The following is a 20,599-nucleotide window of genomic DNA, read 5'->3' as shown; positions in this document are numbered from 1 at the left end:
ATAATAATAATAATTTACACCCAGTCATACTGTGCTTAAGTTATGGGATCTGAACAACTTTCAAAATAGTCTGGGAAATTTTCCAAAGGAGGAACAATTCTCCAGCCGTTGCATACAGACAATTTCCATTGATTTGTCTCGGAGTTGATCATTTGCAGTGGCTGGAGAAGTAGGCCTAGGAAACTGTTTCAGGTGAATTCCTACAATTATTATATGTTTTTCTCAATAACTGTCCCAAACTCCCATTATCACTAATAGAAAGTATGCAGATATTTTGAAGAGACAATTTTCTGTTGTGGTGACCCAATGTTACAGTTTTAATCTATCCAGATTCTTAATGTGTAAATTTAAGATACTGGAATAGCTCGTCAGACTTTCTCCAACACTATCCAAACATGGAATTCCATGAAGCCTTGAACAGGATGTCTACATGTCTATGCTCAACGTGTATTTTTATTATTTTTCGTTAGTTTTCATTTTTTGTACTGATTTCAATAAAATCATAATGGTCCAGAAAACCATTATACAAATGAGTTTGTTTTGGAGTTGCTAGTGTTACTGAAAAGGCAAATAGTGCAATATTGTCTGAAAAGTGTAATGCAAAGTCTTTGCAATGATGACAAGGATCTGGTTATGATTTTTCTTCCTTCTGCATCTGTGCTTTTTGTCTGTTTTGCTAACAAACATAGGGATGATCAGATCTGGCCTGGCTAGATGGTATGTACATTTTTAGTAATATTTACAGAGTATAACACATTTCTAACTAACCATCATCTGATAAGATTTATATCCAGTAGCTGAAATGAATGATTAACATATACCAAAGCAGTACTACTGAGCAGGGATAATAAAATGCTATAAAAGATAACAGGTATGTTATGATTTACACAAAATAAATTGCAAAGAACATATAATAAACAGTTTAAGGTGCCAAGATGGAATATGTGCTGATGGCAAATCAGGGAGCTGAATGTAGTGAATGGCTGTCTTCTGAGAAAAATTGTTTCATGAAAGATATATAGCACTGCAGTAGCAGACATTAGAGAATCTTATTTCAGTAATAATTGGACATTAAGACATAGCTTCAATGTTGTATGTGTCTAATTTTTTGGGAGTACATGTGAGATCAGGATTTCATCTGTATGTATCCGTACTTGGTGGTTTGACCTCTTAACTACCATAGGAATGTATTATTGAGTATGTGATGACTAGACAAGTGACACATTAGTGGTCCAGTGCATTTGTTTTATGTATTTACAATCTAGATTGTCTGTTCCAACTGACATGCCCTTAATGGGTCACAAGTTTGTATCTGATCCAGCATTCAGAGAGTTAACCCAGTTTAAAAAAGAAATGTAAAAAGCAAGAACTGGAAGTTCTTAAATCTTAGTCTGTACAGTGATACCAGTGTATAGTATAATAGAGCTGAACTCTTCTGTACTTCTATGGATGAATGTTTGTGGTAAGATAGTGGTCCTAGATTGATTTGGCTGACATTCAAACAGTTGAGAAGGTGATTGGGCATCTCCTTTTTGTAATATTTCCTTCATTCTAATTGTGTGTGTGTCAATAGGAACTGACAACATGGAATGAAGCAATAATAATGCTTAACTTAGCAGTCAAATATTTAGTGGTTATGTTGACAATTGTTCTTAATGGGGCACTACAATGGTAAGGATAAATTTTGTGAGAATCCTTCCCCTTACATAGAAGAATAGTTTGTTTGTTTTTTATTTTCAAACTTTGACAACTTCATCACTGTGATTGGTCCTGCATTATGGTCTGTGAGCATGTTATTTTTAATTGGACATTTGCTCATTCACATTTTTGTTTAAATTGCCAATATAAAAATTGCTTAACCACATTGGTGCTTTATTGGATTGCTGTATTTTTGTCTGATATCCTGATTCAGGCATCAGGGAATACATTCCTCAGATACCAGCCACTCTCATGCCATGCATCAAGAAATCAGAAGCTGAAGGTGTCCAATGATTGAGCTCATAAAACCTATCCAAATGAACAAACCAGTTAAGTAAAAATCTGAGCTAGATTTAAAGATATAATAAAGCATTTTATAATCTATCCCAGCATGGACTTGTTTTGGATTCAGGTTAGAAAGTAACTTCAGATCACTATTTTTTTTCCTTTTGACGGAAATAACAGCCTTGTGAAGGGCAGTCCATAGTGATGTGGTGGAATGTGAGAAGTTGTCTTGGTGACGCACAGTTATCTGCTTGTCACAATTGGTAGGAAAAGATTTATAGAGGACATCCTGAAAAGCTGCTTCACATGACGGAATAAGCGATTTCAGTTCACTATTGTTATCTGTAAGCCCCAAAGAAACTGGCTTTCATGCACCCTAAGAGCAAGAGCGTGAAGCTAAGTTTTTCTGTGATCAGTAGCTCAACCTGAGTAAATGCTTTGTTTTCCTTGTCATTTTTTTCAGTAGGGGAGGACAGGTATGTGGGTAACGCCATCATGTCACTGAATAGTCCCTGGTCCTTACTAAGATGAGCTACAGTCTCAGGCCGCAGTCCGAAATATTCAGACATTCAAAAAATAGCACACTTGAACTGAAAATTTAGATGCAAACTAAAAATAAACTGCTGGGAGACTGGATTGCCATTAGACACTGACATTACCTAGATCAAAAAAACTTGAATACAAAATGATCAAATGAGAGAGCGCTTCCAGCTCAGAGAGAAACCCTTTTTGTGGAGTTGGCACAGCATCTTCAGTGGTGGTTAAACTTGAAACTACTTTTCCATGCTAAGAGAAAATATAGTGGTTCATTTCCTGAGCTCAGAGGTAATGTAGTCTTAAAGGCCACAGATGTGTGTTTTACATTATTTTTCTGCATCAATATTACTTGTTCCCTCTGTTTCTTTAAATGAAAATTTGGACAATGCACAAAGTTGTTGTTGTGGGTTTCCTGATTTTTATGTGTGTGAATGTTTTGCATTTTCATCCTGATTGTAAGCAAACCCGTCCGCTGCTGAAAATAGCTCAAATGCTCCTAGAACAGTAGTACCAGCCAGCAGCTGAGATTCATTTACTCTTATCCCCTTCCCTCTTTCTCCCCTACAGATTCCTGGATTTGACTTAAACTTAAACCTTTGGAGTGCAAACCTTCAAAAAAGGCTAAATAAAAAAGATCTGCATGTACAAGGGCAGAAGCACGTCCTTCCTCTGCACTTGAGAAACAGCCAAGCTGGTCTGTCTGGTAAGTCATATATGTTTTTTTTCGTTGAACATATGTTTTATGTTTTCTTACTGCACTCATGACTGACCTTCTTGATGATCTAGCTAATGTTCAGAGAGAACCTGCCACTTATTACTAGTATTTCTCAGCTATATGTTCTATTTCTGTGTGTAAGTGCAAACCCAGTTATGTTATGCAGAAGCAAGAATCTAGGTCCTGCTTTACTGTGCCTTTTGTGAGGCTCTCTGAAATATTCATCTAAAGTTATATGCACTACATTTTAGAAGGGGCTGGATTTTAAATTAATTTTAATAATTCAGCTCTCAGGTTGTTGTATCCAAATAATAAGAGAAGATCTAAAGCAAAACCCCAGATCACTGTATTTTTGATTTCTTCCTGCTTTTAGTATTTGAAAGTTAGTAGAATACAACCAGCTATCTAAGTAAAGAGAGTTTCTCAATTATAGCACATAAATCCTTAGTGTTAAAACACCATCTTTCACATTGATTGGCTAGTTTGCTTGGTTTGCTGGCTTGTTGCATGTGGTGCAGAGACAATAGATAATCTAAATTGTTGTTGACACATTCAGTGTAAGATTTAATTTTTCTTTCTCTGATGTTAATATATGCACTAATTAATCTGTGGTGTTGGCACGTTTACCAGCAGGCTTCTTTAACCTACTCATAAAATATTTCTGTAACTGCCCTTTACTCCATTATAAGGATATTTGATGTGGCATATAGTTTCCAAAGTACTTTGATCTGTGTACTTCCGACATAACATTTATTTCGATTATGGAGTTTTAACGTATCTTTGGGAGGGAAAATGTTTTGCTATGGTGATATGACACCACCTCCTGAATAAAAACTTTGGTTTGTTGACAACATTCTTGTATTCTTCTTTACTATGACCAAAATGAAGAAAATGTCTAAAAAAGGAAAACCAATTCTTCCATTTCTGAAATCTATCACTTTTTTGAGCTTTGATCAGCTTCCTGCTACATGCTATAACTTCTCTAAGCAAGAAACTAGCATTAAATGACAGCTTACACAGACATAGTCCATCAGCTCACATACACTGTGGACTACTGGCTTACCACAATTACTATGTTTTTGTGTACTGTATGCCTCAGTTCAGCATAATTGGTTTTTCAAACTTTGCCATAGAAAAATCCTGGAATTAGAGTTCACATTTAAAAAAAAAAAAAGTTTATTGAAACAGTGGGCTATATGTCAAAGCAAATCTACATTTAAAAATACAGTAGTGTTCTGTATTAAACTTTTCATGAGGGGAAAGCTGTCAGGGTCAATTCTTTTATTGAAAATCTGTGACTGGGCTTCCTAACTCATTCAGTTTTACAGGGGGGCTTTTCAGTTTACTTTCTGTACAAGAAAAATTCATATAAAGTTTTATAAAGCATGTATATAGTTTATATTTTTTACCAAAATATATATTATACAATAAAGACTTGTATAAAATTTAACATCTTGGGTGTCTTATGATATTTGTTCAGAAATGCAGGTCTAGGTCAGAGCCCTGTGCTAGTGTTTCCCACTGCTATGGGACACCTGGATCCCATTTCTGGACTCTTGCTCCCCCGGGCCACCACATGTTGATAATTCTAGGCAGGTAGCAACCTCAGAGCTGTGTGGGATTTGCATCACTCAGCAGACACACCTCTGGCTGATTGACTCTTCTTCACCTACTAAGGGCATTCAGACAGCTAGTGAGATGATGCATAATCATCCAGTGACCTGGTTATTTTGTCCATTTAATTTTATGACTAAACCACCTTGTCAACTGACATTCCGGTCTCTGACCAAAAGGAATCAACTGGCCTGTGCCTCTCCGCAACCATCTGTCCTCCTTTGTGCCTCAGTGCTGGGCCACCCTAGCCACCTTCTTCCACCCATGTCTCATAAACCGCCTCTTCTCCTCATCTAGAGCGCTTCTCTCCTACCTGCTCGTCTTCCTGAACAGTGATCCTGTTGCCTTCTGATCCCTCACCGAAAGGCCCCACTTCCTCTTCCCTCAGCTTGAGCACTCTTCCCTCACTGACGTACCCAGCTTTTCCACCATTCAGCAATGACTACTTGTCTTCTCTGCTAATAATTGTTAGGTAGGGTGAATCACCTATAGCCCATTTGTGAATGTCCATTATGAAGAGGTTTTTAAGGGTCCTGAAAGGAATACTGTTTAGACAGAAGGTTGGCTGCTGCAATGTGGTCCCCGGTGAAGTGGGCACATGTTGGAAGAAATGTGTGATTCTCAGCAGTCCAACAGAGCCTCTTGGAGAAAAAAAATACAGCAAAACTATTTTATTTGCAAAACTTTCCAAATATTATTATTTATCAGAATAATATTTGAGTTATGTAAAGTAAGGGTGAAGGAATATCTATAACTGGGAATTTTCCACTTTTTTTCCATTTTAAAATGATGAAACATTTCATTAAAAAAATTATAGTCAAATAAAATTGCTCTGGAACTGAGACCAAATAATGCTAAATTTCAAGTTAGCATTAATTTTTATGATCAAGTAATAAGCTCCTGCAATTAGGAGTTGGCATGTGAAATGCTGACACAACCTGAATTGTAGTGGTGTGAATGTGGCACTATATAAATAAATCAGCTGAATGAAGGAAGTCTCAAGAGAGCAGTGGAATGTCTTTCTTTGCTTAAATATACCTCTGCATTCATGAAGAACACACAGTAACGTTTTGTGCAGGTTTCTCCCTTTGACAGTGTGTCTTTGTTCACTCTCCAAAGGTGATGTCAAATATGTCAGTGAAAAAATAATAAACTTCCTGGTTTGCATTTTTTATTTTACTTAACTGATATGCTCCAAGGGAGCCTTGTAAGTCCTGAATAGCCTAGTGCTGTTACTTGTAATGCAGTGTGTTTGGAGAGTAAAGGATCACTCAGAGCAGTCAGTGTTGGTTAAATAAACAAATGGGACCTGTCACTGCTGTCTGTATAAATTCAAACAGGGAAGTATGTGTAAACTTTTGATAATGGAACCTACACATCTGATCAAATAGGACATCTCAGAATTTCCTTGATTTTGTCCCAATGTGCAGGTCTATTTTCCAAATACAGTGATTGCTTTCAGGATGTGTTGCTTCTAGAAACAATTAAGGTTCTATCCTGATAGCTAGGATTACTTTTATAGTAAGAATTTTTCATGCTGATAAAGAATTTGAATTCAACATCTGTTCTGCCATCGGTGAGCTTGGCTAGCTCCCGTGGAGATTACTGTGAGTTACACACACTTATCAATAGCAGAGATTAGTGGGTATTTGTTCTAACTGAATGTTGTTTAAAACTATCTGACCATGTTGAAAAACCGAAAACAAGAGTGTTTAAAATTGGTAGAACAAAGTATGCAGGATGGCTGAAATTCATCCATTGTATGGAGGGCAGCACACTGCCCTTTTTATTACTAAAGGATCAGAGGGGAGATGCACCAGGGTCAACTGGCTGAGCATGTCTGCCTACTTACTGCAAGCCACAAAAGTAGTCTCCACACTGGGCCTACAAAGATCAGCACAGAAGGTTGAGGGTAACAGTGGATAGTCCTGGGGCAAGCCTGGGGCAATGGTTCAACATTGACATAGATCAATTTGCCTTAATACCCAAGACAACTTGTGGGAGGGATGAGGCTGCTGTTGCACCCTAGTAGTCGAATAGGGAAGCAGCTGCAGATAGCTAGCAGCCGTGCACTGATGCCACTTCTCTTATATAGAGCTGGAACACACAGGTTTTATGTAGGTGGAATATATTTCATCTTAAGTGATTTGTAAACTTGATTCTCCTTTCACACCACAGTGGAAGTGAGAACAGAATCATGCTCACTATTCTTTATTTCTATTCACTCGTGTTATGGAAAAGTCCAGCACTGAATGAAGACCAGATACAGCTGTGCTATTTGACTTCAACAGCTGGGCAGCTATTTGTCATCTAATAAAGTCACATATTCACAAATTATGTTCTAATGTAGCATCATCTTGTTTACTTTGTCTAGTTGCACTGTTGCAACTCATCATCATTATGTAGAGCTGTAATATTGTGACATGATGGCATATTATGTAAGAACTTCATCTTTTCTCCCTTCATGCTGGCTGCTGGGAAAGGGGCTCCGCTTTTTCTCATTCCCCATTATTGCCCCATGGGAGAAAAGGACATTTCCTCTCCCTCATCTTCCCTTGGCTTGGGAAACACCCTTACCTCTAGAGGGACTCCAGTCACTTAAGAGCCAACAGAGTGCCACTGAGACAGAGGGTCTTGGAGAAAGACATGTAAGAGCCCTGATGAGCCTCCTGCAGTTTGTGGGGTGTGATGGTGACTGATACCTAATAAATGCTTGTAGAAGGAAGTGATCAGAAATTAAAAAAATGTTTGACAAACATAATAATTGGAAATAGGTGTGTCAGGTAACGTGAAACACAAGCTGACCTAAACCTTCAGCCACAATTCTAATGGCACCCAAACAGGACCTTTTTCAGGTTCAATAGTTTGGATATATGTGAAGATCTTTGTTTTTTATTTGTTTTCTTATTTTTGTTTTCACAAACCTTTGTACTTCCAGGTTCTAGTTAGAACCGGAAGCAGAGGTGCCAGCCTTTGGAACCTCAGACTTTCAAACTTAGCCTGTTACTAATAATTATGCAAACTTTGCCAAAAAATTAACTAGGGTGGACAAATGTTTCTGTTGGAAATCTGTGCCCACCTGAATAAGCCTTGTCAGATCCTGCCAAAGATTTAACATGACAGTGCAGGTTTGGGGAGCCTTGGAATCAGCTGGCAGAACTACTTGTTTCAAGCTATTCATTTATTGGGGGGTTGGCTTTTGTTTTGTGAATTATCTGGGAATCCATCATAACTTTAACAAACTTGATTTTTATTCATAATTATTCTAACAAAACTTTAAAGAATATATTTATGTCTATTGGATTGTCACAAACTAGTGAATGTTTAAGTACACTCAATATTTTGAATTTGATATGCTTGACTGGTTAGCTAAGTCACACAATGTAGTTCTTTGAACGGTTGCAGGTATGTATTCTGCTCAGGTGTGCAAGTGCCTGGCACACAGCAGCCGGAGAATTTTGCCTTTGGTGCTTGCTCCCTGTGGTTCTAGACTTTCTGTGGCTACATAAGGGCAGCATTGCCCTAACTCTCCTCAGTTCCTTCTCACCATCCTCAGCAGGAGTCAGGGCATTCTGTCTCTGTCTCCTCGGTTTGGGGACAAGCTCTCACTTTTACTGTGCTGGGGGTACAGTCACCACAGACAAATGGATCCTAAGCACCATGAGATCAGGTTATGGCACACAGTTCCTGTGCATCCTCTTCTCTACCCTGTCCCTCTTCAGGGACCCCTCTTAACAAGACACTGATTCTTCAGCAGGTCCAAACTCTGCTTGTGCTTGGAGCTACAGGGGAGGTTCCCCTACAGCATGGGAAAAGTGATTCTATTCTGGGTATTTCCTGGTCCCCAAATCTAAAGGTTTATCCTCTGTCTCCACAATCTTCATAGATAATTCAGATACATGAGATTCCATATGATCACCCTAGCAACTATCCTTCCCATGTTAAACCCAGTGACTGGTTTGTTGCCCTAGACCTTCAGGATGCTTATTTCCACATGGCTATCTTCCAAGCCACAGGAGTTTTCTGAGATTTGTTGTGTCGGATCAGCACTATGAGTTCACTATGCTCCCCTTCAGTCTGTCCTTAGTACCTTGGGTTTTTACAAAATGCCTAGCTTACCTCAGAAAAAGAGGTATTCATGATTCCTATGGATGATTGTTTAGTGAGAAGCAAGACATCTCCCATGTCCAGTTCACACCATCTCTTTAATCATCTGGGTCTTATATTGAACAGAGAAAAGTAGAAATTAACACCAACTCAAGAAATCAAATTCATTGGGGCCCTACTATTTTACCAGTTTAAGAGTGTTTCTGCCGAACTAATGATTTCAAACACTTCAGCACATGTTTCTGGCACTACAATCTCAACTTTCAACTACAGTCTAAGTACGCCTAAAGCTACTAGGTGATATGGCTGCATGCACTTATGTTGTCCAGCATGCAAGGCTACACTTTTGCCCTCTTCAAGTGTGGCTGAAGTTTGTCTATCACCTGAGTTGTCATTTGCAGGACAGTCTTGTCTGAGTGCCTACGGAGATCCTGGGCTCCTTTTAGTGTTGGAGAGTTGAGAGCAACGTATGCCAGGGTCTTCCCTGTACACATTCACCACCAATCAGGACTGTTGTCACTGACGTCTCCTCAATAGCACATCTAGGGGTTTGTGGTCAGAACAAGAAGCTTTCGTCCATATCAATGTCTGGGAGTTCTAAGCCATTTACAATGCCCGCTGATCCTTTTTGGAATAACATGGGGGCAGGGTGGTTCATATATGTTCATAATGTATTATGTGAACAAGCAGCGAGGAGCCTGCTCCAACCAGCTGTGTCAGGAGGCAACAAAGTTGTGCAGTTCTGTAGCAAGGAGAGTATCACCTCCCACAGCCACTCACTTAACTGGGGTCCAGTTCCAATAGATAGATCATTTCATCAGGAATTTCTTCCAGAATCATGAGTGGTCTTCGGAGTCCAGTGTGCTCAGGTACATCTTTGCTGAATGGGGCATTTTGACTGTTGATCCCTTTGCAATGAGAGAGAATAAGTGTTATCAATTTTGCTTTTGAGCGGGTCTCAGTTCAGGCTCCTTAACTAACTCTTTCCACCTCAACTGGAGATCAACTCTGATGTACGCCTTCCCTCCAATCCCGGTCATCCCACAGGTCATTCTCAAGATGAGGTTAGATCATATCAAACTGATTCTCATTGCTACAGTTTGGCTAAGGCAGTGTCTGTTCTCTCTGACCTTCTAAGTCTGTCAGTTTGACCCCCCCATATCGCTTTTCCTCTTCAGTCCAACCTACTAACTCAGCACCATGGTGAAATTTTGCATCCAACACTCTACATCTCATAGCATGGATGCTACATCGCTAAACGAGGAAAAACAATGTTCAGAAGTTGTTCGACAAGTGTTGCTTCACAGCAGGAAGTCCTCTAGTGGGATGACTTATTTGACCAAGTGGGAACATTTTTTTAGTTCACTTGCTCAGTGTATTAAACTAATGCTGGCCTGCCTGTATTCAGGACATTTTGTAGTACCTGCACCTTCAGTCTTCTGATCTCTCACTCAGCATATTGAAGATTCACTTGACCGCAACCACGGTGATGAGGTTTCTAAGGAGAATCAGTTGTGTCTACCTGACTCTGTAAGAGCAGATTCTTTTGCTGGACCTTAATAGTGTCCTGGATGCCCTCATGGGTCCTTCGTTTGAGCCCTTGGCAACTTGTTCTCTGTCCCTCCTGTCCCAGAAGACAGCCTATCTTGTAGCTATAATATCTGCAAGGAAAGTATGTGAGCTGCATGCCTTAATGGCAGAGCCCCTGGTGTACAGTTTTTCAAGGACAATGTGGCCAAACAGCCATATCCAAATTTTTTAGCAAAAGTGGTTTTGCAGTTTATTCTTAACAAATGATTTATCAGTTTTCTTTCCTAAACTGCACTCTCAACGTGGATGAACAGCGACTTCACACCTTGGGTGTTAGTCAATTCTGGGCATACTATCCGGACAGAACTAAGCCTTTTTGGGCATTGCCTTGTCTGTTTATCTCCTGTGCAGATCGGATGAGCGGTGAGGTGATCTCTGTGCAAATGATTTCCAAGTGGATAACTTCATTACATGAGCATATGAAGTAGTTCAGACCATGCCCTCACAGACTGAGGGCTCATTTGATGATGGTAATAACATTCCTCAGTGATGTTTCAGTATTGGACATTTGCAGGGCTGCTCTCTGATCTTCTATATGTGCTTTTACCAGACCCTGTGATTATTACTATATCTAAGTCAGATGTAAACTTTGAGAAGGCAGTCATGCAGCCATTCTTTGAGCAGATTCTGATCCCCATCTTCTTTGAGTACTGCTTGTGGGTCACCTAAGTGGAATATCCATCTGCAACCACTCAAAGAAAAGACAGTTATTACACAGTGCAGATGTTTATTCCACAACCCACCCTCCATCCCCTCTGCTTTGGGGTCTCTACTCCTGATGTTTGTGAAATAACTGAGGGAGATCAAGGCAACGTTGCTCCTAAATAATCGGGTGGGTAGGATGGGGCTAGAGTGACAGGGTGTGAGCACTGCCCCTACAGGTACTGTTAGGCAAAGTTCTCCAGCTTCTATGCACTGGGCACGCGCGCGCACACGTGAGTGGGATACACATCTGCATCCACAGCTGGAAGAACTGTTACTATACAGGAAAGTTAGTCTTTTCCCATCCCCTAATTAGCTTGGACTAATCTTTGTGAAGAGAAGTAGTACCCGAAGAAATCATTCGGACACTGAGTCTGTTGAGGAGAGAGCAGAGTGTCACACTGTAGGCAATAAGCAAATATTGGATGTTAGATCATTTAAAATCTTTCCTTTTCTCCTTTAGCACAGGAATGAATATTAGTTTTGGATTTTTTTATAAAGACTCCAGAGAAAGAAAAATAAGTCAGATTTATTGGCCGTCTTGAAGATTTCTCATTTAGTTTTCTCTTATTTGTTTTTATTATTATTTATTATTCTTACTTCCACCGTGTGTGTGTGAGTGATGTGTATATTTGACAGCCTGACATGCATTTCCAGATCAAATACTCTTTTATTTTATATATATAGTTCCCAAAAGTATATTTGTATTTACTCAAATAAAACCTCCTTCCCAAACATTTTATGAACAAAGTCATAACAAAGTTGCACACATATCTGTGAAAAAGCTAATAGGGAAGAATATTTGCATGATTGGATCATATTACAAGTATATCTTCCCACTATTCACCCATCTCTAGTTGTGATGTCATCATGTTGTGAAACCAGCCCAGAAGACCTCACGTTCCAGAAGTCTAACTCTGGGTAATAGGCGTTAGACATCCGGCTGCATCTGACCAAGAAGAACACTGTGCTCACCAAGACCATCCTTAGAAACCTGAAGGAGATAATCAGCTGCTTCACCATGCCAATGGCTGTCTTCTGGCATATGAAACTTATGGGCTCACAGATCATTGGCTATATGAATAGAAAATGGCACATACTAACACTCTGGAGATAAATTTTAGTATTCATAGTGTGCTGATCTTATCCCAATATCAGCATTCAGAATCTATTTTCAATTAATGTCGAATTTTAGTGACTACCACTAACAATTGGCTGTTTATTTTTACATTTTAAAGTTGAAATGTGCCATTTATTCTATAAATTAAAAACAAAATCTGATGCCTGCATCAGTAATCCCTCTGATTTTGGCATTATAGGAGTGGAATGGTATCTTGCCTTATTTACATCACTGCTGAAGTGTATATTTAATTATTTCAACTCATTCCCCCCCTTCAAATTCCTCGTTAGTGTCTTTATGTACCCAGACAAATGATGTAATAATTGTGATATTCAGGCCAGCTAATTTTACATCAGATGATAGCAGGCTGTGTTCCACAGTGAACAAGAGGAAAAACTGAGTATTAAAATAAGGCATTGAATGAGAATGAAACAAAACAAAATGCCCTGTAGGCAGCGTATGCAGTTAGCCACATATGGATAGATTTTCTGACAATAGGCTTTCCACTTGTATTTTTTTCCATTTTTTTTCCTTTTGACTGAGAGCTTAACAGCACATCTTGATTTAACACACAGTTCTTTCTTGAAAGCCATTGCTATATAATCTGTCAGTACAAACACTATTCATGTTCTGCTGTGTGAAATTACACACACTGATGGCTAACACTTGTAAATTCCTACCTGAAAACAGTGATAATTACAAACAACAAAGGTCTGTATGGATTAACGTCTCATTAAATCTTTTTATAACAATTTGTATTTAAATGTATTTAAAATACATTAATTCTGGCTTAGCTTTTAATATTTTATATAGAACTTTATGTAGTTAGTGAGAGTGCTTATATATATATTTAAGCAGAGTCAGGAAGAGCTCTACCCTGACATCTGGTGGTGAATTATGACGAGTGTGGAAAAGAATTTCAGGAGCTGATCTTGTTTGCATAGGCACACCTACCCCGCTTAGCATAGCTCACAGCAGCCTAAAATGGTCACTTTGACAGCTGTGGGATCCCCAATTTCTCTGTTGTTGGGGCAGGAGGAATAAAGTGTTGTTACCCTGATTATCTGAATGAGGAACTATGAACCTGTTTTATGACAGAGAATCTCACCATCAACTAAGTAGCACTCATTAGACAAGGGGCATGGGTGCCAAAACCCAGTGAAATGAGAGAGGTTGGGGACTGGTGTGTGTATCTGATGGTATGAGCCCTTTTTGAGGGTTTGGACCACCAATTGCACCTCCTCCTCTCTCCACTGTTGGAGAGTAGAGCTAATTTTGATTCCATTAGGAGTCCACCTAGAGGCTGGTGAGCTGAATTCACTTCAGGCCAATGGTGCACGAGCACTGGGGCTCCCCTACTACAAGCTGAAATCACTTGAGCTGAAATCAGTAAAAGAGCTAAACTTACTGAGCTGAGACCACTGAGTGCTGTGTTAACTAGTGGGGGAGCCTGAAGATCTATCACAAAGCGGCTGGCAGAGCGGAGCAGTTTGCAGCACGGTTGGAGCAGCCCACGGAACAGAGAGCAGAGCAGAGCTGAGCTGAGCAGTTTGCAGGATGGTTGGAGCGGCCCGCGGAGCAGAGCGTAGCGGTTTGTGGACCGGCCATGGAACAGCGAGCGAGCATGTGCAGCGGTTTGCGGGAACGGCTGGAGGAGTGACACAGCTAATGGAATGGAGCCAGTCGTGGTGAAGGCTGCAGCAGAACTCCACGGAGAGGCGGGACAGTCAGCCCCGTCCCACGTAAGGTGCCCCTTAACACCCTGTGTGCCCCCCCCCCATTTCCACCCAGGCTGGAGGGGTAAAACTCTGCAGATAACCTTTTGAACTCTGGGACAGCACTGTCCAGGGACAGAGACTTTTGGGTTGTTGGACTTTGGGGTGATTGGACTTAAGACCCTAAGGAGAAAAGGACATTGCCAAAACTTATTTGGTGGGTCTTTTGCTCATGGTTTATGTTATCAGTCCTGTTTGTGGTGTTTCCTCAATATGATGCCACATTGTTTCCCTTCTTTATTAAAAGGATTTTGCTACACTCAGACACTGTGCTTGTGAGAGGGGAAGTATTGCCTCCTAGAGGTGCCCGGGGGGTGGTATGTAATTGTTCCAGGTCACTAGGTGGGGGTTCGAGCCGGTTTTGCAATTGAAACACACACATTCATTACAACAGATGTGGTGCTGTAAAAACTGCCTTAAAATAATAAAAATTAAGAGAAACTCCAGCAAGATGAGTGAGACTTGGTAGGTCTGTTAATATTAGTAACTTTATAATTATAAAACAGGATGACTACATGTCTATGCAGAAGGAAGGGAACTTTGGCTGCTATTCTCACTGAGAGATTCTTTTTGTCTTAGGCCAATTGGTATAGTGAGTAGGGTTGTGGGGTTTTGGGGGTTTTTTGTTTGTTTTTTTTTACTGAATCATTTCTCTTTTTTTGTTCTGTTTTTTGTAACAAAAGTCCACCCTGAGAAACACTAAACTAAAAATTCCACCATGAAGGCAGCTCAAATATTCTTCTTGTTAATTGACAGGATATAGGGGAAAAAACCTCCTTGAAAGGGCAGAGAAGTTCATTTGCTTCAGAAAGAACTTTGGTGTAGTGACCCTGCATTTTCAGGGCAGTTTCTCTGCCTGACAGTTCGAGGGCTATAGAGCGAATTTCTAGAACTCTGTCTAAGAAAGCACATATTGTACTACCTAAGTGAAGAAAGGCAGCTCCCACCTCCCTCAGGGACTGAATCACATCTTGTGGCAGCCATTGGAGTCTAAATCCATTTATGAAGTATGCTTCAAAGCAATATCAATAGAAGATCCTACAAAAACCATCCACGGGGATAGTACGAGGCATATACAGGAGGCAAGTTTTAAATATACTTTTTAAGTCTTAAAACACAGCATTATTTTTGCAGTCAATGAATGGGGAAGGAGAACAAAAATAACTCATGAAGCTCTGTTTGTAGAAGGACAGTAAAAACATAGCATGTGTACCTGTTGTAGCTGCTCAGACCTAGGCAGGATTGGGGCCTTGCATTTGTGCATATGTACAAGCATTTCCATGTACCAGATCAGTAACTACATACAAATGAGAGAACTGGGGCGGAGGGTGTTGGTGTTAGTGGTTGCAGTACAGAAGACCTGATTTTACTCTGCCATGAGTTCACTTTGTCACTGTAATCAACTCACTTAACCTTATTGTGCCTTAGTTCCCCATATCTGTTTGGGAATAATTATTATATTCATCTTCATAAAGTGCCTTGAGATTTTTTGGATGTGTAATGCAAAGCATTATTTATTAGTGCTTGCAAATGCATGGCTTTTGAAAGTACAGTGATATGTGTGTCCTGATTGTATAATTATGTCTATGGTACCTTAAAATATGTATGGCATTCTGCCTTGAAAATTTGGCCCTATGTATACCCAGAATATTCATTTTTAGTAATACTCGCTTTCATATCCCTGAATAGTTAATAGCACAAATGTGTAAGTGTTAGGAAAGTTAAAATAGTGTGTGTTTTTCCCCCTTGATCCTGAGCTGAATGATTTCTGGACTTGTTTCCTAATAGTGAATTTCATTGTTAATTTCAAACGAATAAATAAGGTCCAGTCTGACAGATACTTTGCTTATACTTGGTTTTTTAAAAGTTACTTTATATATTAGAGGTTGCAGTTGGCTTTATTACAGCATTGGTGAGTTATATTTTCAGTCAGTGTGATCTCAAAGATGAAATCCTTGTTTACAATAAACCATTTTTGACATATTTTATTATTTAGCCCTCATTCAAAAACTGACCCTTTTAAAGGTGCAGTGGACATATAGGCCATGCTTGCTCGCAAATGCCATGAGACATTTTGTCTTCAGTGTGTATAATCCCTCCTGGACAGTATAGTTCTATGCTGCTTGCAACAGCAGGTGGTGACTAAATAGCTTAAAAATATAATTGAGCCCAGCAATAGTAAATGTTATGGGCCTGATTCTGCTTTCACTGGTGTAAATCAGGAGTAACTCCACTGAAGTCAAAGGAGTTAGACCAGGGTAAAGGTGGGGAAAGTAAAATCAGAAATAGGCTTTCTATGTTTTGAACATTGCTGTGATGACAAAATTGCTGAACATGTAACTAATGGAAACAATCTCTGTCATTCTCTCTGCTGCTTTAAATCCTTCACCCGGCTTTGCCCAAAGTTGCCTTTTTTTTTCTTCATTTGGATTATTTTCAAAGTTCAGACAGAGACCTGCACACTTCACTTAGTTTGTCTAAAATTAAGGGTGTTTTTCCCCCGAGTCCCACCAATTTGTCCAAATATGTTCATGAATTAATTGGCAGAGCAACTGGGTTCTTACTGTGACATTTCTTTCCAGTGAATCATTAAGTGGAATGAATGTTGTAGCTAACAGGGCAGATGTCTTACTAGTTACATTTTTGTCCCTTTTCCAAATTGTTTCTTCCTCATTACACAACTGAAATTTGGCTAAAGAAGTACCAATAACCACAGTAAGAATAATGAAAACTGAGAATTTCTTAGTACTGAAAAGAAGAGATCAGCCACACATATTAAGGACCTTGGAATTTGCAACACAGCTATAACAACAAGTAATATATGGTCCAGTTCTGCCGTCTTTGTGTTGAGTAGTACCTTATTTCACAAGTAGTCACATTGATTTCATTGAAGCTGCTCTTGGTCTGAGGTAAATGCGGCAGAATTGGGTTTGTACTGATCTAGAATCACAGGTATTTTTTTCGCTCTTAAACTACACTTAATCTAGATATTTAGATCTAGACATCTATCTATGTTATATTCCTGAAAATATTTTTGAGCTTACTAAAATATTGTGCCTTGTAAGAATATTATGAATATTGATTTTCAATACAGTCCTCTGTAGTTTATAACATTACTGTTTATTTTGGATTGTGTTCTACTCCATCACTGGAGAAGATGGCAGAAAAATCAGCTATGTAAGTGACTCAGCCCCAGTCCAAAAAAATCTCAAATTTGTCACCCTCCTTAAATCTGGTGAACTAGTGAGGTGCTTTCTTATAGAGCATAAGTATGAGGTGATGGTAGTTGTGCTTTCCCTCCTCTGTTGCTATTTGTTTTAAGTTATAAACCATGCAAGATTGTACTGGAGAGAGATTCTTGTCTGGCAACATGCAATTATTGTTTGATGGTTTCAACTGTGGTCATGTTCATCAAGTTGGAAGGTTAGGGGAGCAATCCACTTCAAAACCAAAGCCAATACCATTTCAGTGACCAAACACCTGGAGCCACTTGTGTGCAAAGTGACCATTACTTCTCATTGGATCCTGAGGAAAGGTATGAGGTTCATGTCTGAAACTAGACCTCAGCAAGGCATCAGTGTTGCTGCCCAATCATCTGGCTTATTCTGTCTACAATGTAATTAAATTAGTGAAATGTATTCTAAAAAATTAAATTTAGCCAAAATTAGACTGTGATAAGCCCTGCATGCTTGAAATGTAGTGAACTGCTCATCTCTGTAGGCCACCAGGTTTCATGTGAACCTGCATAACAACAATGGCCTTGATAGCTTTTCAGAGAAAAGTAAAATTTGTACATAATTTTATGCACTATTTTTGATGTAACAAGCTGTGGCAATTTCAAGTAATTAAATTTAAATATACATGTTCTGTGGAGTGTGCTTCATGGTGAGAATCCTCACAACAGAGCAGGGTGGATTTGATTTAAATCAAATTGATTAAATCACTAGTCAGGGAAGACTCAATTTAATCATGGATTTCTACATAAAAGTGCATTCTTGTTGGTTGTTATAACCTTAGTACATTTTCTTCACAACTCAGAGATGTACGTGTCATTTTTTAGAGGGTACACACTATACATTTTTTAAAGTGATTTATTTTGAAAACTTTTCAGATTAGTTTTACAGCTATATCAGAAAATGAATGATTGTTTGGTTATTTCATTACCAAAGATAATTGAAGCAGATATTTATGAAGTCACTGGGAGGTGAACTATCTCCAATTCAACAGGTTAATATTAATATTTGGAGGATTTTCTTGCCATGCTGTATTTGGAGGAGATCATTACAAGACAGACATTTAAATTGTTTTATTTAACTAAAACAACAATGTTATGTATTCTGGATTTTTTTTCTTCAATGGCAAATATAGTATTTTAACAAAACAAGCATATGAATTTTTGAATTTAGTTAAACATGCACATTTTTTAAAATCTGGTTTTGTTTTTGTTAAAATTGTTTCAACTAAAATAGTTAAATAAAATATTTCATATAACTATGTCAGACAGGTCAACACGAGAAACTTAAAATATTGGCTTTTGCAGCTAACTCAGTCATCTTCGCTGTCATTTTCCTGTTTGTTCTTAATCTGGAAAAGAAAAACAAGCTTTCCTGCTTTTTCAGGTCCAAAATGATTTCTCAATTTGGAATGAATTAGTCTAAAGAGAGAAAATGTACTTTCTACACCAGCAGAAGAAGCTACTGCTGTTAAAAATGAGATCATCACTTCAACAATCTCTGAATCCAAGCGCTTAAGTGACTTCAACCAGTTCACTGATGTGACTTTCTTTAAAACATCATGAGCAAACATATATTTCTTGAATGGTTCACCCTTAGCTCTGAAGTTTATTATAGTTGGCATCATGGAGGAATGATTGCTGGATGGTCACGTCATAGCCAACTCCTCTTCAGCAGTTAAGGTTTGACCCTGGTGCTGCGTATTGAGAATACACCTCTACCTTGATATAATGTGACCCGATATAACACAAATTCAGATATAACGTGGTGAAGCAGTGCTCGGGGGAGGCGGGGCCGCGCACTCCGGTGGATCAAAGCAAGTTCGATATAACGCGGTTTCATCTATAACGCAGTAAGATTTTTTTGGCTCCCGAGGACAGCATTATATCGAGGTAGAGGTATATTTGCAAGAAAATGAGCTGCAGATAGTGCTTGTCTCGTTTGTTTTTTTTAATGCTTGTAATTTAACTCTGTCATTGCATATTTCTCTTTTTAAGATCTCACTCAGTTCCTTCCAAATTTCAAGAGCATCAGCAATAAAACAGTTATTTCCCTGCATTTTATTCAAGGCTACAGAAATAGGCTTCAGGGTACTCCGCATGCGTTCAACATTTCTCTTAAGCCCAATGTTGAGAACTTTGGCTGTGACAGTGCCATCTATTTTTTCACAATTTTGTTCACAAACTGTCATCAGATTAGGCCAGTTCTTGATTATAGTGCTCAAACAGTCCACTACTGAGTTCCATCGCATGTCTTGTGGGAGAGTTAGCTTGGTTCCTCCCACTTTTTTCAGAGCAGCTGCTGCAAAGTGGTTGTTATGGAAGTATTTTGCAATTTCAACAACATTAGCCTTATTTCTGGAACTGAAGTCTTTGGCTAGGAGGTGCATCAAATGAGCACTGCAACCGTATGTTATTAGCTTGGACTCTCTTTCACTCTCTTCTAAATAATTTCTTCTCATCTTGGATACATTTGCAGCATTGTCTGTGACCAAGCTGCATACTAGACATTTGAATTTTTTTTCACAGTTTGTTATAGCTTTTACTGCTACTTCTTGTAAGTATTCTGCTGTGTGTGCATTTCCTGATGTATCAATTGTTTCTGTAAGGAAGACATTCCCTTCTTCTGTTGTCACACAAGCACATACAACAGGATCATTGTGGACATTGCTCCACCCATCAAGACTCAGGTTAACAATTTCACCCTCTAGACTTTTGCACACTGCTCAATTTCTCTTTCATACACTTTATCCAGCAATTTGCCTGCGACATCTGCTCTGTTGGGTGGACTGTATCCTGGTCTTAATGACTGAACCATGTTAATGAAGTGTGGGTTCTCAAATCATACAGAAAGGAGAGTTTGTTGCATAAACAAACTGGGCATTTTTTCATCAATTACCTACCTTTTTGTAAATCTGCTGGTTCTTTTCACAAACTTATCTATGGTTGTTTCTGGATGATGGAGATTTTTTTTTCTTTTTGCTACTGGATGATGGATATCACAAACTTTTTTTTTGTTTTTGATGATGGCTTATTATGACTTTTGCTATATAGACTGTGGCTATGTGACATACATGATGTGACTGAAACACTATCATTGGCAGATAACTCTGAAACTATAGAAAATGATGGTGATCTTGAAGGTGGATAGTCTTCAGAATCCTGTATGTTGAGGATGGATTCTCCTAAACAAAATAAGTCAATGCAGTTATTTAATTATTATT

At 38.9% G+C, this 20,599-nt stretch overlaps 1 protein-coding gene across 8 annotated transcripts in view; it reads left to right on the top strand.

The window, feature by feature from the left end:
- SORBS2 (sorbin and SH3 domain containing 2) overlaps positions 1–20,599 on the top strand; it is a 436,274-nt gene that overhangs the window by 181,035 nt on the left and 234,640 nt on the right. For 4 of the 8 annotated variants that reach the window (XM_075066420.1, XM_075066419.1, XM_075066418.1 and 1 more), the window contains exon 2: positions 3,088–3,223. In XM_075066420.1, the coding sequence (XP_074922521.1) occupies positions 3,088–3,223 (136 nt within the window). Of the gene's footprint in view, positions 1–3,087; positions 3,224–20,599 lie in introns of those variants that run through there. The other 4 variants (XM_032800338.2, XM_032800336.2, XM_032800339.2 and 1 more) reach the window with 2 other exon arrangements.

This window comes from Chelonoidis abingdonii, chromosome 5 (assembly GCF_003597395.2).
Source record: "Chelonoidis abingdonii isolate Lonesome George chromosome 5, CheloAbing_2.0, whole genome shotgun sequence".
Taxonomy (NCBI): domain Eukaryota; kingdom Metazoa; phylum Chordata; order Testudines; family Testudinidae; genus Chelonoidis; species Chelonoidis abingdonii.
The sequence above is the reverse complement of the archived record's forward strand: the minus strand, read 5'-3'. Positions and strand labels throughout refer to the sequence as shown.